Source organism: Scatophagus argus, unplaced genomic scaffold (assembly GCF_020382885.2).
Source record: "Scatophagus argus isolate fScaArg1 unplaced genomic scaffold, fScaArg1.pri scaffold_41_ctg1, whole genome shotgun sequence".
In the NCBI taxonomy this organism is placed as follows: domain Eukaryota; kingdom Metazoa; phylum Chordata; class Actinopteri; family Scatophagidae; genus Scatophagus; species Scatophagus argus.
Window position 1 is genome coordinate 34,686 of NW_025421239.1, and position 17,012 is coordinate 51,697.

The 17,012-nt window shown below is 42.4% G+C and overlaps 1 protein-coding gene across 10 annotated transcripts; it reads right to left on the minus strand.

Moving 5' to 3' along the window:
* Positions 1-6,389: 6,389 nt before the first annotated feature.
* LOC124055978 lies at positions 6,390-12,726 on the minus strand. Of its 10 annotated transcripts, none has more exons than XR_006842929.1 (9): positions 12,534-12,726; positions 11,043-11,996; positions 10,716-10,880; positions 9,548-9,699; positions 9,171-9,236; positions 8,704-8,949; positions 7,735-8,542; positions 6,613-7,506; positions 6,390-6,530 (listed from the first exon to the last, which is right to left on the minus strand). XR_006842929.1 is itself a non-coding variant. In XM_046382987.1 (9 exons), the coding sequence occupies exons 2-8, from the start codon at positions 11,071-11,073 to the stop codon at positions 7,737-7,739; spliced, it is 513 nt and encodes a 170-aa protein (XP_046238943.1). In that variant the 5' UTR covers positions 11,074-11,996; positions 12,534-12,726; the 3' UTR covers positions 7,365-7,506; positions 7,735-7,736. The 10 variants fall into 10 exon arrangements, 3 of the variants coding, with proteins under 3 accessions (XP_046238943.1, XP_046238942.1, XP_046238944.1); XR_006842927.1 differs by having other exon boundaries at positions 7,735-7,802; positions 7,976-8,542; positions 9,548-10,880; XR_006842926.1 differs by having other exon boundaries at positions 6,613-6,726; positions 6,840-7,506; positions 9,548-10,880.
* Between the last annotated feature and the right edge of the window lie 4,286 nt (positions 12,727-17,012).

Sequence of the window (17,012 nt, forward strand, 5' to 3'; positions counted from 1 at the left end):
ACATACAGAAGACTGACACACACAGGGCAGACAGGGAACAAGCAGCCATAGTAGCCCCGCTACCATTAGCTCTGGATGTAGCTACTAGGCAGTCAGCTAAAGCCTTCTTTAAATTGTTGCAGGCTGTACATCATAAAGAAATCATAGATCATGCTATTGCTACTCAGAGCCCACCACAGGGCATGTACAAACAGATCAAAAAACTGACAGCTTTTATTAAGCCCTCCTCACCTTCAGATACGGTCAGACAGGCTGTAGCCAGTAACACTGAGGCCTGGATGAGCAGAAACCTTTCCATTCTACAAGAGCATTATCAGACAATAATCAACACAATCAGCAGTACTTCCTTTAATGAGACAGCATTTCAGATTGCAGTTAACTGGGCCAGAAAACGCTACAGAGCAAAATTGAGCTCTCAGACTGTGCAGAACGCACAGGCTGCATTACAACCCCATATAAATTCACCACTTACCTGTAGCGCCCCATCTCAACCACCTACAGAACCACTGATGGATGGTATGGACCCCAAGGGGCTAAATCTGGGAGACAGGCAGGAATTTCCGCCCCTTCCCAAACCTAAAAAACAGGCAGCCTATCAGAAGTCTCTTCACTTGGGGCCAAAACCAAGGTTAATTGACCATATCTTAAATAGCCATGAGGAAGGACTAATAGACCTCCCTCCTCCTCAGGAGCAGTCCACACCTAAGGTGGTGGAACGTACATCCGGCTCCCTTTTGGCTCAGAATACAAGGAAACTTCCTCTAGTGCCACTTTCCCCCATTGTCTGTATTAAAAAACTCACAGCAGTGGAAACAGCAAAACTAGTGTCCCAGATTCACCCCCACCCCTCCAGAACAGCTCCTGACTCCTCTGCTCCTCCGGTGCCTGCTCCTCTTCCCCCTGTCCCCCATCCCTCTCCCCTTCCACGCCGTGCTCCCTCCCGGAACAGCGCTCGGGATGGTGAGACTCCTTCGAGGGATAATTTCACTGGCTCGGACCGATCAGCTTCTGGAGAAGACTTTATCAGCCCCCGTAGAACAGGAAAACCCTGGAAAGAAAAAAGAGGGAAAAAGAGAGCCTGTGGCAAAAGTCATTTTAAGTATAAGCACAACAACCAGTCTAGTAATCAGCCACCTCTAACTGGGCTTATATTGTCAAATGTAGCTGTCCTAGAGGAAGACTCACCTATTACAGTTTTAACTCCTGATCCGTCTGCTTCCCCTGTAGGACCGGCAATAACATCGGGCCTGCACCTGGACCCCCAACCACAGAGGGTGGTGACTTTGTCTACCCAAACAAAGGTGGGGAGGAAACACATGATGAGACGTGGGTCTGATAAGCATAACAATGCTGACGACCCGAACAGAAATAACCTCTCTGACCCCCCCACCTCAAAAACTGTACCTACCTCTGGCGAGGGGGATCCACACAGCCACCTGGCCCTGCCATGCATGGTACCTGCAAAACAACAAACCAACTTGGAACAGAACAATCGCAATTCAAACTCTAAAATAACCTTACCAGTATGTCATAAAGCTAGACCAGGAGCTAAACTAATAGATTGGAGCTTTCAAGGCACAAAACCAATCTGGTTTATAGGAGACTCCAACTTAAACCGCATCCCAGCTTACAATAACAAACAAATACAAATAGACAGCTACCCAGGAGCTTCAACTTACCATTTTTGGAGACTCTTGGAAAAAACTTCTCCCCATCCACACGTGAAGGTGGTGGTGCTGTCCGTGGGGCTAAACAACAGAAACCAAGACCCACGTAAAACCACCAATAAGCAAATGAGAATGCTGTTCAAGAGAGCACAAACTGCCTTCCCTAATGCTGGCATTTTTGTGCCCCTGATTAATTACTCACCTAGTCTCCCACAGGAGCAGAGAAGTAACCTGGCAGCTATTAATCACTGTATTTCCCTCCATCTCCCCTTTCTCAGTCCAATTCCTGAAAATCAGTTTGTCACAACTGCAGATAGCATCCACTGGACACCCACCACTGCAGAAACAATATTTAAACATTGGTGTCTGGAATTGCAGTTAAATTTGTAGATTTACCTCAGCCGATACAGGCACCCGGAGGAGAGAATAACGCTCTTCTTCTCCCCTCCGAATCACCGCCTCGCCCCGCCCCAACTGTAGCACGCTCGATTAATTTACGACCGTTTACGCAGGACCGGACCGTTACCGTCGCTCCGGAATTCACCTGGGGCTCGGAATCGAATATTCTAAATTTAGCAACACTATTCCGACCCAATCAAGCCCAAATTAATCTGTTGGAGAAGGGACTCACCTTTATTCCGCCCCCACGCACTTTCGACACAGAGGAATTGCGCAGGGATCTATATCAATATCACAGAAAAATAAAGCTTTTGGATTATTTTCGGAATGCAGAATCAAATAAAATGCCGTTCACTTTTCCTTCTAATTGGGAACCTGCGTGGGAATATGTGGACGATAAAGTAAAAGAATTAATTCGGCAAGACGTACGTAGTCTTAATAACTATATCCCACCCACAATACAAAAAAATAATACGTCTTCACCGGAAGAAGTTATCAGGTCTCTTCAGAATAATCCCCATATAGTAATAAAGCCGGCAGATAAGGGATCAAAAATAGTTATAATGGACAAGCAACAATATGCTCTGGAGGCTAAAAGACAGCTGTCAAACACGACTTATTATAAACCTGTACAGTCGAGCCTCCAACATATAACACAAAATAGAATCCGCTTAATAATCCAAAATTTATATCAGAAGAAATATATATCAGCTAAACAACGGGATTTTCTATTTGGCCCTGATAATCCTCGTGAACGGCGTTTTTACCTGCTGCCGAAGATCCATAAGGAACCACATACATGGACGGTTCCGCATACGATCCCTCCTGGCAGACCGATCGTCTCAGACTGTAGCAGTGTGACATACAACATTTCTCAATACATCGACTTCTTCTTAGGCTCCCTCTCCACTAGACATCCGAGTTATTTAAAGGATACTTACCATTTTATTGACAAAATCCGTTCGTTAACTCTACCGAGTGAAGCTGTCCTATTTACCATCGATATAGACAGCTTATATACTAATATAGATACTCGCGTGGGACTACAAGCTATTCGCACTATATTTAACAGATACCCAGATAGAAATAGACCGGATGAAGAAATATTACAGCTATTAGAAATCTGCCTAACCTGTAATGATTTTACTTTCGACAAACAATATTATGTTCAGGTCCAGGGAACAGCTATGGGACACAGGTACGCCCCCTCCTACGCAAACCTCTATATGAGTGAATGGGAGCGGAGCGCACTTCAAAAATGTCCCTTCCAGCCATCTTTTTATTTTCGATTCTTGGATGACATCATAGGAGCCTGGGAACATGGAGAGGAGAATTTTTTACAATTCATCCATATTTTAAATCACCATCACCCCTCCATCAAAGTGAAACATCACCTGGACTCGAAGGAGGTCAATTTCCTGGACACTACGGTCTACTTTCAACATATTAATAAACAAAGTAAAAAATTATGCACCAAGGTTTATTTTAAACCAACAGATACCCACGCGCTGCTGCACAAAAGCAGCTTTCACCCTAAACACACGTTCAGAGGAATAGTTAAATCTCAAATTATTAGATTTTACCGTATTTGTTCATGTCCGATGGATTTGGAAGACGCTGTTTCAACTCTGTTTACCAGTCTGAGACGACGGGGCTACTCCAAACGCTTCCTCCGTTCTGTAAAAAGCAATACATTGGCATCTCTGCGGACCACCACAGGTGCTACTAATTTAAGCACCTCATCACAAAATGGCGACGGCCAAGTACGCAATATTAATAATTGCGCAGACGCAGTAGTGCCACTAATTACCACCTTCTCCAATCACTATACAGGGCTACAGAATATATTGAAGAATAATTTTCAGCATTTTATGATGGACCACTCACTCTTAAAAAATTATAGGATAATCTCTGCATTTAGGAAAAATAAAAATTTAAAAGATGTATTGGTTAAGGCCTCCTTTGGGAAAAATATGAAGGAGAAGCCACAGGATCAGTGGATTTTTAAACATAGGAAATTCCTATACAATCCCCACAGTGGCAGAGGAATCTCAGTGAATGGAAATTTTTCCATTAGAGAGAAAAATGTGGTCTATTGTTTACAATGTCCAGTATGCAATCTATTATACATAGGAGAGACAGGAAACACAATCCTGGCCAGGTTGAAACAACACCTTTATAACATTAGGGAAGGTAGACGACAAACTCCACTGGTCAACCACTTCCGTTCCCACTCTACTACACAACAGTTAATTGTTATGGGTCTGGAGACTTGCCCGACGTGGACGGGAGGCCAAAGAAGATGGAGGGAGAGGTGCTGGATTGACAGGCTGAAGACTCGGATCCCTCTGGGTCTTAATGTGACTTAGTAATCTTACTGTATGGGGGGAGAGGGGGAGGGGAGAGGGAAGAGGACACAATCCATGCCATTTTTGCTTTTTTAACAGGAATAAGTACGACCTGTAGAAATAAATAAATAAATCATTGTCTTACCTGAACATTGGATCTCGTTGCTTTTATTGATGACAACTTGTCGTTTGCTGAAAACCTCGACAGTAGAAAAACAAAACAGAATTCTGTTGTTCTATGGGTAGTAATATTATGGTCTCTTAATAAAATTACCATATTATACTCTTCTTTTTTAACTGTTCCCTCTTACTAAAGTTCTTATTATTGGGCATTATTGCATGAATTTGTAATGCTTGAATACCTTGTTGTTACATTGGATTTTATTGTGTGTATATAATGAATTAACCCTATTAAGCATGAACTGACATATTGTGAATGAAATAACTTTGTGTAGTATGAAATAATTTATTGAACACGCATGATTTGCCGTGAACAGCACTTATTTTATTCCTATTTATTGCCCACCTTTTAACTTTTATTGTCTACTCATGAATTCTTGTATTTATTTACTAATTTATTGACTATTTATTTTTAACCTATCTTAGCACTTACTAAGAGACCTGCTCTACTTATACTTACCCACTAGGGGGACCCGACACATGCTTTGCTCATCAGGAAGACTGACCCAGGCAAGAACATCACTTAACAGGACATTCCTGAACCCCATGTAGAACATTTTAATATCCATAAAAAATTACATGGGATGAAGCTGTACCTGTACAGATAGACACCTTAATAGGGGACACAAAATACAGTTTCCTCTTTTTTTATATTTTTTATTTTTTACCCACACAAGGGATCTACCATGGCGGAGATTGTTGTCTTGCTCTTCTCTTCCTCTTCTTCTCCTCCTCCTCTCCTCCTGCTGGACCACAATTGTGGATTTAGCCTGCCACTCCTCCATCCTCGCTCATCCATTCTTTTAATAATGATTCTCCAATTCTTTTCTCCTGTAGGCCTGAACAACTTCCAGCATACATCACTGCTCCTGTGTTTTTTTTCCTGCCCACCACCAGTACCGTTGTTTCTGACCTTAACCTGCCACGGCCCTGACCTTAACCATAACCGCACTTCTTAATAGACCCCCATCCCTATCCCTAATCCCAACCCCTGACCCCTTCCAGGTGTTAATCCCTAACCCTAACCACTACTACCCCCCACTCCTAACCCCAACCTCTGTCCCCACTCCAGGTCTTGATCCAACTTTAAACCCCCATACCTAACCCCAACCAGTTTGTTTTCCCCTTTTACTTACCTTAACCCCCATGCCTAACCCCAACCCCTTTGTTGTCCCTTTATTTACCTTAACCTCCATCCTTTTCCAGTCCCACATCTCCTTGCCTCTCTTAGGGGATTCCCTCTCCAGCCCCGGTGTTTGGTTTTTGGCCTCTCCTCCGCGTCGGGCCCCACGGACAGTATCCATTGCCGGACCTGGGATTGGTTGAGTCCATTTGGTGAGGACATCCCCGGTCCACTGGGAGACAGCACCAGACATCGGCTCAACGTTCCCCTGAGAGGAGTAGAGGAGACAGGACATACACAAAAAGAACATTTTTTTACATTAAATTATGATTCAACCACTTACCTTTTTGAACAGCTCCTGTAGATCCTGGAACCATTAAACTGGCCGCAGACTCCCTGTAGACCCTGAAAAAAGAAACACACATATATATATACACACGATTGTGGAAAAAAAAAAAAATGAACGGTCTTACCTGAATCCCTGTGCCAGTGCACTACAAGTCACAATCCCGGAAAAAAATGAGACTATTGTTTCCCTAACCTAACCCTCCCAACCCTCAAACCTAACCTTAACCTTTTTCCAATCCTAAGCCTAACCTTAACCCCCATTTTCAACCCATCTTGAGCTTAACATGTTTTATGAAATTTTTATTCCATCTGCAGCTCACAGAGTCTGGCCTCTCTTCCGCGTTGGATCCCGCAGACAGCATCACCACCTATTTTATCCTTTTTATCTTAACAGATTTGAGGGCTTGCTTATGAAGACACCTACTTACCACCAGGGGACACCATCGAGTACCAGTCAGCTGTCTTCTAAGATGAGAAGAAGAAACAGGCATCCTATTTAAATAAATTATTATGATGGACATTATTGTACTTTCTCATAGATACTTACCCCCTATCAAACAGCTCCTTTAGATCCCAGGGTTATGGGACTCAGTATTTACTATTCTCAATAGTTGATGAAGCTCACCCACTCCGGGTGAATGTTCCTCCCCCTACATATATACTAGAATAGCAACAAACAAAGATAGAGAGAGGATGACTATCACACAGCACAGCATTCTTTCGGCGGTCCTTCTGGCTGCTTTTTTAGTGTTATTCTCTATTAGTTTTACTTACCTTAGTGGTCTTTGCTCCTTTAAGAAGGCCGGTCAGGTACATCCCAAAGCTGACCAATCAGGAAAGCCATTGAAGCTTGTGGGAGGGATGAACTTTTCCCTCCCACAACTCTTCAAAATGGCTGGGCCTCTCACTACTGAAGATCCCTCTGAAGAAGCAGTTGACACTGCGAAACGTTAGGGAAATTGGCTGCATAGGACCCAACCAAGGACCTCTTTTTAACCAGATTTTACTGGGTTTTATTATTCCACTGGCAGGTATTCTGCAGTGGGTTTTATAATAATTTTTTTAACTTCTTAATTAAATAAAATTACTTTTTTAACAGTTCAGAGTGAGCCACCTCTTACAACAAACTTTTTCTATCACCACCTCCTGGATTGCAGCACTAACATCGACTACAGGAAGACAAGCAAACAACTTGAACTGTTGCTAAGAATTTAACCTGCTCTCCACCTACCGGCTTGCAGACTCTGCTTTTACAGATCCTGGAGAGTGTGGAATACAAGCAACTGCTCCTGAGATCTGCTGCCACAGGACTTTGGCCTGGGGAGCCATCGGGCCCAGGCTCAGGTAGGCCTCACTCTAACAATGGCTTTTGCCCACAGGTCCAAGGCGGTCCGTTCCAGCCATCCAGTGGTAAGCAGAGGACCCAATAGGAATGAGAACACTAACAGACACAGAGCACATAGGGAGAATAGAGAATCTTTAGCTACATTAGCTCCACCACAATCAGCCTTAGACACTACAACCAGGCAGACGGCTAAAGCCTTTTTCAAGATTATACAGGCTATACATCACAAAGACATTATAGACCTTGCAATCGCTACTCAGAGCCCACCACGGGGCATGTATAAGCAAGTGCAGAAACTGACAGCATTTATCAAACCCTCCTCACCTTCAGATGTAGTTAAACAGGCCATAGCTAACAATACTGAGGCCTGGATGACTAAGAACCTCCTCATCCTGCAAGAACATTACAACAGAATAATTCTTATGAGCAACAGCAACTCTTTTAATGAGGTAGCATTCCAGGTTGCAGTAAAGTGGGCCCAAAAACGCTACAAAACTAAATTGAGCCCTCAGACGGTAGAAAAAGCACAGGCTCTACTACAGTCCCACAGTAATGTACCACTTACCTGTAATACTTTACCTCCATCATCTATACAGTCACCGGCAAATGATGCGGAGCCCAGGGGACTGAATCTGGGGGACATCCGGGAATTTCCACCCCTCCCTATACCTAATAGGCCGACTACCTATCAGAAATCCCTCTATCTAGGACCAAAACCCGCCCTAGTGGATCATGTCCTAAATGGTTGTGAGGAGAACCTAGTGAGCCTCCCTCCCCCCCAGGAACAATCTACGCCGAAGGTGTCAGAGCGTATGTTAAAAATCCCCCCGGACCAGGAGACCAGGAAGCCCCCTTTAATACCACTGTCTCCTATTGTCCTCCTCAAAAAACTTAGAACGGCAGAGACAGTCCAGGGAGCATCTCAGACCCACCCTCATCTTTTGAGGGTGACTCCTGCTTCCCTTCCTCTCACTGCGCTCACTTCCCCTCTCCCCTGTCCTCCATATGGCCCCCCTCCCTTTAGTCCAACCAGTAATCGGGAGGGAGAGATTGTTCTGTCAGAAAAACACACTAACTCAAATCAATCAGCCTCAGAGGAGGACTTCGTCAGCCCCTACAGAAAAGGGAAACCCTGGAAGGATAAGAGAAGGAAGAGGGTCCAATTTAATATGGACTCTAAACAGAAACAAAAAAGTCAACCTAAGAACCAATCCTCTCTAGCTAAAATCACCTTATCTAATGTAGCCGTTCTAGAGGAGGGCCCGGCCATTGTAACCTTAACTCCTGACTCACCTGTTTCCTCCACAGGACCCACAATGACATCGGGACTGGACCTGGACCCCCAGCCAGAGGCAGTGGTGACGTTACCTACCCAAATAGAGGTGGGGAGGAAACATATGATGAGATGCGGGTCTGATAAGCATAATAATGCAGACGACCTAAGCACAAACAACCTCTCTGATCCCCCCACCACAAAAACTATACTTGCCTCTGGTGAGCGGGGTCTCCAGAATCCCTCGGTACGGCGGCATGCGACACCTGTGGGGGAACAAAACACAGTACAGGGCAATCATTATTCAAATCCAAAAATAAACTTACCTGTATATCATAAAGCTAGACAAGGAGCCAAATCAATAGACTGGAGCCTCCAAGGTACTAAACCTATCTGGTTCATAGGAGACTCCAACCTAAATCGGATTCCAACCTATGATAACCAACAAATCCAGATAGATAGCTATCCAGGAGCGTCGACATATCACCTTTGGAAACTGTTGGAAAAGACCCCTCCTCATCCACACACGAAGGTGGTGGTGCTGTCTGTGGGCCTAAATAATAGAAAGCAGGACCCACACAAAACCACAAACAAACAATTAAGGATGTTGTTTAAGAGAGCACAAACCGTCTTTCCTAATGCTGGTACTTTTATTCCCTTAATTATTCTCCCCTTCTCCCACAGGAACAGAAAAATAATCTGGCAGCGATTAATCATTGCATTTCTCTCCATCTCCCTTTTCTCAGTCCAATCTCAGAGAACAGGTTTGCTACGGGCCCGGATAATATCCATTGGACTACAATTACAGCTGAAACTATTTTTAAACACTGGTGCACAGAACTACAGATAAATTTTTAGATTTACCTGAGCCGATGCAGGCACTCGGAAGAGAGAACAACTTTTCCTGCTCTTCCGGGGAATCGCTCGTTTCTTCTGTATTTCTCCCTACCGCTGTGACGCACCCGGCCCGCCGACGGCCAGTTACGCACAATCGGACTGCTGCCGCTGCGACAGAGCTCATCTGGGAGTCAGAATCAAACATCTTAAATTTATCTACATTATTTCAGCCCGATCAAGCTCAGATTAATCTGCTAGAGAGGGGTCTTACTTTTATTCCAACTCCACGTTTTTTTGACACGGAGGAACTGCGCAGAGACGTATACCAGTATCACAGAAAAATAAAATTACTGGACTATTTTCAAAATGCCAAAACGGACAAAACGCCATTTACCTCCCCCTCCAACTGGGAACCCGCGTGGGACTACTTGGATGATAGGGTAAAAAGGTTAATTCAACAAGACGTTCGTAGTCTCAACCGTTATATTCCATTAATTAAACAAACAAATAATATTTCATCTCACCAAGGAGAAGAGAAAACCATCAGGTCTCTCCAGAACAACCCCCATATTATTATAAAACCGGCAGATAAGGGGTCTAAAATCGTCATTATGGACAAACAGCAATATGCGTTGGAGGCCAATAGACAATTGTCAAATGAAAATTATTACAAACCTATACAAGCTAGCCTCCAACAAACAACGCAAAACGAAATTAGGACAATAATTCAGAACTTATACCGGAAAAAATACATTACCGCTAAACAGCGAGATTTTCTTTTTGGCTCTGACAATCCCCGTGAACGCCGCTTTTATCTCCTCCCAAAAATCCACAAAGAACCACATACGTGGACGGTCCCACATGTGATTCCTCCGGGTAGGCCAATTGTCTCTGATTGTAATAGTGCAACATATAATATTTCTCAATATATTGATTCATTTTTGGGCCCCCTCTCTATCAGACATCCTAGTTATCTAAAAGATACATATCATTTCATTGAAAAAATTCAACCGCTAATTTTACCGAGTGAGGCTCTATTATTTACTATAGACATAGATAGTTTATACACAAATATAGACACTCGTACGGGATTACAGACAATCCATACTATTTTTAACAGGTATCCGGATAAAAGCAGACCAGATGAAGAGATATTAAAATTATTGGAAATCTGTCTGACTTGTAATGACTTTACCTTTGGGAAGCAGCACTATATACAGGTCCAGGGAACGGCAATGGGACACAGATATGCCCCCTCCTATGCCAACCTGTATATGAGCGAATGGGAGAGGGAAGCACTGGAAAAATGTCCTTTTAAACCCTCCTTTTATCTCCGCTTTTTAGACGATATTATAGGAGCCTGGGAACACGGGGAGGATAAGTTTTTACAATTTATAAATATACTTAATCATCATCACCCCTCAATTAAAGTTAAACATAGTCTGGATCACAAAGAAATTAATTTCCTGGATACTACGGTCTATTTTGAGGTGATTAATGAAAAGAGTAAGAAACTACTTACCAAGGTGTATTTTAAGCCGACTGATACCCATGCGTTATTACATAAAGCTAGCTTTCACCCTAAGCATACCTTTAAGGGAATAATTAAATCCCAAATCATTAGATTTCACCGTATATCCTCATATCCGACAGACCGGGATAAGGCGATCTCTGTGTTGTTTGCTAGCTTGAGACGACGGGGATATTCCAAACGGTTTCTCCGGAGCATTAAAAGTAATACGCTGGCATCCCTCCATCCTAGGACAAATGCAGTCCAAACGGGTATTCCACTACAAAATGGCAATCGGCAGACGCTGATAATTAATAAGGACACAGGTGTAGTAATACCTCTAATCACCACTTTCTCCAATCAATATACGGCGCTACATCAGATATTGAAGAATAACTTCCGGCGCATCATGATAGACCATCCGACTCTAAAAGACTGCAGAATAATTTCAGCACTGAGAAGAAACAAAAATTTAAAGGACGCACTCGTTAAAGCGTCCTTCGAAAAGAAAAAAACTAAATATAGATCACAATATCAGTGCTCGTTTAAAGACGTTAAATTCTTATATAACCCGCATAGCGGCAGAGGTATCTCAGTGACTGGAAATTTCTCCCTCAAAGAAAAAAACGCAGTTTATTGTATACAGTGCCAGGAGTGTAATCTACTGTATATAGGGGAAACAGGAAATACAATACAGACTAGACTAACACAACACTTCCATAACATCAGGCAGGGGAAAAAACTACAAACTCCACTAGTCCATCACTTCCGCTCCCACCCCGGACACCAACTTGCCGTTATGTGCCTTGAAGCCTGCGCGACGTGGACGGGAGGCCAGCGAAGGTGGAGAGAGGGATGGTGGATTGACAGGCTGAAGACTCGGATCCCCTTAGGCTTTAATGTCCATTGAAGCATCTATCGGGGAATTTTATTAATTTTATTCGGCCTGGGGGGCGGGACTTCTCTCTGGTGGGGGGGAATCAGCGGACGTATAAATAAACGAATAACTTTCACAACTCTGTTATCAGATCTCCCTTCTGTTTATCTGAAAAATATTTTTATGGCTGAATAGCTCTACCTCTGGTTAACAGTACCAGACACCTAAAAACAATAAAGGAAGACGTGATGGGTATAAGCAGTATGAAATTTTAGTCCCTGAATTATTTATCTTATGGTATTTATAAATTATCAATTTTATTATTCTATTTATTCTTTTAATTGTATAACTATGAAATTGTTGCATGATTTACTATGCCCTGTGTGCCATTAATATTCTTGTGTGGGTTTCTATATAGCACTTACCTTGTTTGGAGCTGAAAGATGACTTTTCCAGTATTGATTTTAATATGCATGTTAACTGTGTGATTAGCACTTATTTGTCCTTTTATTCTGCCTTTTTACTTCTTATTATTGTTATTATTATTATATCATGAATTTATCAAGAACCATATATTTTGTTACAATTGTAACACTTTCAGGAGACCCAGCTTTACCCATACTTACCTACTGGTAGAGATTATTGTAGATCTAATCCATCACAGACAGCAGCCATGGTCAAAGGGATCATGCACAGGAGGAACAGAAGTAACAGAAATGTAGTGTGGGCAGCATCACCCGGACCCCTGCGCCAGTGCACCGAAATCCAGAAACCTGGAAAAAATTAAAATCCAATACCCCCAAGACCTAACCCCCTAACCCTAACTAGGACTTTTTAGTTGTTTTTATACCCGGATCACGAAATGGCAAGACAAACTTGGAATTTAAATTTCCATTTTTAAAAATTCATATATCATTGGAAAAAAACAAATTTTTACAATTGACAGGGTTCTTTGATACAGCACATCATGCTCTTCAAGATTATATTTTTTTTCCACTTGAATGAGCATTGTTATCTGAAATAAAATTACTCAAAGTTGGCATCTTTTGTTCTTTTATTCTGCAATACTCCAGAAAGATAGGGGGTGCTGGACTTTGACAGATGCCCTTTTTGGATTTACCGAATTTATTACTAACTCTTAACCTGTCAATCAAGAGGTGCAATATGGAATTAACTTTAGTGTCATCATTACTTTTTCTGGAATTTGTCTCGTACATAATCAATATGGAAACACCATAGGACAACTGCCAATTATTTCAGCTCTTTTGCATTTTTGATAGTTTTGGTCTCCCACATCGGTATCAACCATCAAAAATTTTGAAGGTGACTTCCTCCAGATTACATAATACATTTATTTATTGGACATTTTTTCCACTATACACCGTGGCTCTTTAGTCTCTTGTTTTATGCATACAGTCAATCTGGTTGACCTGCTTTGTCTGCACTCTATTGTACTTTATGTAGCATATGTTAGTTTATTTAATATGTTTAGTATATTTTTCCCACTAACAGGTTTTGTTTGGGTATTTGTTTGCTTACTTTCGTCTAACCTACACTGCTGTAATTGGCTACTGGATGCTTGAATTGCCCTCAGGATCACAAAAGTATCTATCTCTATCTATATATCTAATAGCCCTGGCCAATCAGAGACCAGCATCACATTTTCCAAATTGAATAATAAAAAAAAATAGTTTGCCAATTTCTCAGAGACAGCTGAAATCATGTGTTTGGGAAACTTTGAAGTTGACCTGAATAGCTAACTTGGAAAAATGTCCCTATTGTTGGGAATATCCAGTCGGAGTCAAGATTGACATCAGGGGGCGCCAAAGCAAGCAGGATCTATGGAGATCTGTATTCACTGTTTGGAATGGGCGGGACTAAAAAAAACATTTCTCTAGAATTTTATTTTATGTGGATGTTTTATATTTAGCTTGTGTTTGTTTTGATGGTTGACTCCCTACTTTGTCTGTCCTGTGGTTTTATTTATATGTATTTGTCACTCACCTTTTGTGTACCTACCATGTTCTAACGCTCTGTTTACACTCTGATGTGTCTGTCAATATGTTCACCATGTGCTGACGTTCCCATTTTTCTAATATTTTCCCTATCAGTAAGAATAATAATGTTTCCTGCAGTCCTCATCTTTGTTGTTTTTTGTTTTCCTTATAGAATAAATATTCTAACATGTTTCGAATGGAGTTTGTGTTTCTGTATTTCTCAACTGTGCCTCTGCCCTTTGGAATTGTTATCCAGTTTTGGATTGCTTTCTCTGTTTTTGGACGTGGCCTGTTTGACCTCCCATAAACCCAACAGAATAGCTTTATTACCATTACACAGTGCAAGTACAACAAAATTGAGGGGCGCATCAACTTGTGCTGTATAAAATATAAGTATATGTGAATTTATCAGGCATTCACATTCCTATTCAGCTTCATGCAAAACTCACATACATACATACACCCACACACACACAAGGCTAAATAAAAAAAACAAAATACACAGTGAATTGGATGTACACTGCTTAAGAAATAAAGGCAACACTTAAATAACACATCCTAGATCTGTATGAATGAAATATTCTTACTAAGTGTTTTGTTCTTTACATAGTTGGATGTGCTGACAACAAAATCACACAAAAATTATCAATTATCAATTTATCAATTTATTAACCCACTGAGTTCTAGATTTGGAGTCACACTCAAAATTAAAGTGGAAAAACACACTAGTCAAGTCAAGTCAACTTTATTTGTATAGCCCATTTTTACAAGCAGTTTGTCTCAAAGGGCTTAACATAACATCAGACTGATCCAACTTTGGATGTAATGTTCTTAAAACAAGTCAAAATGAGGCTCAGTAGAGTGTGTGGCCTCCACGTGCCTGTATGACCTCCCTACAATGCCTGGGCATGCGAGATGGCGGATGGTCTCCTGAGGGATCTCATCTCGGTACCTAATGGCAGTCAGGCTACCTCTGGCGAGTGCATGGAGGGCTGTGCGGCCCCCAAAGAAATGCCACCCCATGCCATTTCTGACCCACTGCCAAACCAGTCATGCTGGAGGATGTTGTTGCAGGCAGCAGAACCTTCTCCATGGCATCTCCAGATTCTGTCACGTCTGTCACATGTGCTCAGTGTGAACCTACTTTCATCTGTGAAGAGAACAGGGCGCCAGTGGCGAATTTGCCAGTCTTTGTGTTCTCTGGTAAATGCCAAATGTCCTGTACGGTGTTGGGCTGTAAGCACAACCCCCACCTGTATAAAGACTCTTGTCTTTACTGTTGATGTAAAAACAGACACCTCCAGACACCCTAATCCCTCCAGCTGCAGCATGCAGTCCAGTATCTGTCCACAAAAATACAAGAGTCTTTTATTGTCATTATGCAAGCATAATTAAGCACACCTATAAATAGCAGCAGAAAATTAAAATTGCACACTCCGTCTCTGTGAAAACACAAAACACAAAGATGAAGGAAAGTCCGTGTTATTTCTCATCAGCAGTGCCAGCTCATCCATTCTGTTGCAGAGTGAGCATGCATTAGAGAGAAAGATCCCAGTTAACGGTGTGTGCGTTCCGCGTCTACGGAGGCACACGAGTGCACCAGCTCACTTTCCTCTACGTCGGTGCCTCACTTCTTTGACTAAAGAAGATGCTAAAAAAAACTGGAGGTAAGTCAACAGGTGTGGTATATCTGATGCTCTTCTCTGGTGTAAGAGCATGCGGACACACAATATTTACACAAAAACAGACAAAACAGAGCGCACCAAAACACCAGGGCATCCGTCCTTGGCGCCATCTTGGATCGAGATCCAAAAATGGGATTCCAAAAAGGGCATCTGTAGTCAAAAAAGGCTATATTCCAAAAATGTGATCTTGTTCCAGAAACATGGTCTATTTTCCAAAAAGATATCTCTATTCCCAAAACATGATCTGTATTCCAAAAAAGCTATTTCTACTCCAAAAATGTGATCGCCTCCACCTTCTGAGGAGACTGAGGTCCTTTGGAGTGTGCAGGCCCCCGCCTGAAGACTTTTTATGACTCTGTGGTAGCCTCTGCTATTCACTACGCTGTGGTCTGTTGGGGACCAGGCACCACGGACTGGGACAGAAAGAGACTAAATAAGCTGGTCAGGAGGGCCAGCTCTGTCCTGGGCTGCGCACTGGACTCTGTGGAGGAGGTGGGTGAGAGGAGGACGTTAGCCAAGCTGACATCCATCATGGACAACACCTCCCACCCTCTGCATCAGACAGTGGAGGCTCTGAGCAGCTCCTTCAGTGGAAGACTGCTACACTCTCAGTGTAGGAAGGAGCACTACCACGCGTCCTTCATTCCCACGGCTGTTAGACTATTTAATTCAATGGTCTAGTTCTCTTTTCCTCCCTTATGAGAACTTGTATATAGCTGTATATTGTACTGTGTTTACTGTTTTTGCACACTTTTTGCTTTTTGTACCCCTTTTCTGTTCTTGTGAGCTGCCACAACAAGTCAATTTCCCCACTACTGAGTTCTTTTAAGACCAGGACCCTAAAGCAGAGACAAACACACTGGTGACAGGGGAAAAAAGGTTCTTTTAATCAACTGCACAAACTAAATTCAGACACAAAAGCAGGCTGTGGAGGCAGGGAGCTGGCTGACACAAAGAAATCTTCGGCAGGAGAATCCAGGTAACTCTGATGAACAGCATGCTGAGGTAGAGCGTGGAATAATCTGCAAGCAGGGTTAGGGTTAAACCTAACCCTGCAAGCAGGAGTGAATGCCAGACTTATAAAGAGGAGTGAAAAGACTGATAGAACTCAGGTGTCCCTCAGCCAGCCACACCCCCATGCCACATACAGGCTCTGCAAAAGAAACAGAAATAGAAAGGAAAACAGAGAGAGCACAAAAAAGAAAAGTACAACAGAAAACATACTATGCCAAACCATAACAACTGTAGGATCAATAAAGTTCATCTTATCTTATCTCTATTCCAACAATGATCCAATTTCAGAAACATGATCTGCATTTCGAAAAGGGTATCTGTATTCAAAAAAGTCTGTATTCCAAAAATGTGAGCTTGTTCCAGAAACATGGTCTATTTTTCAAAAAGACATCTCCATTCTAGAAACATG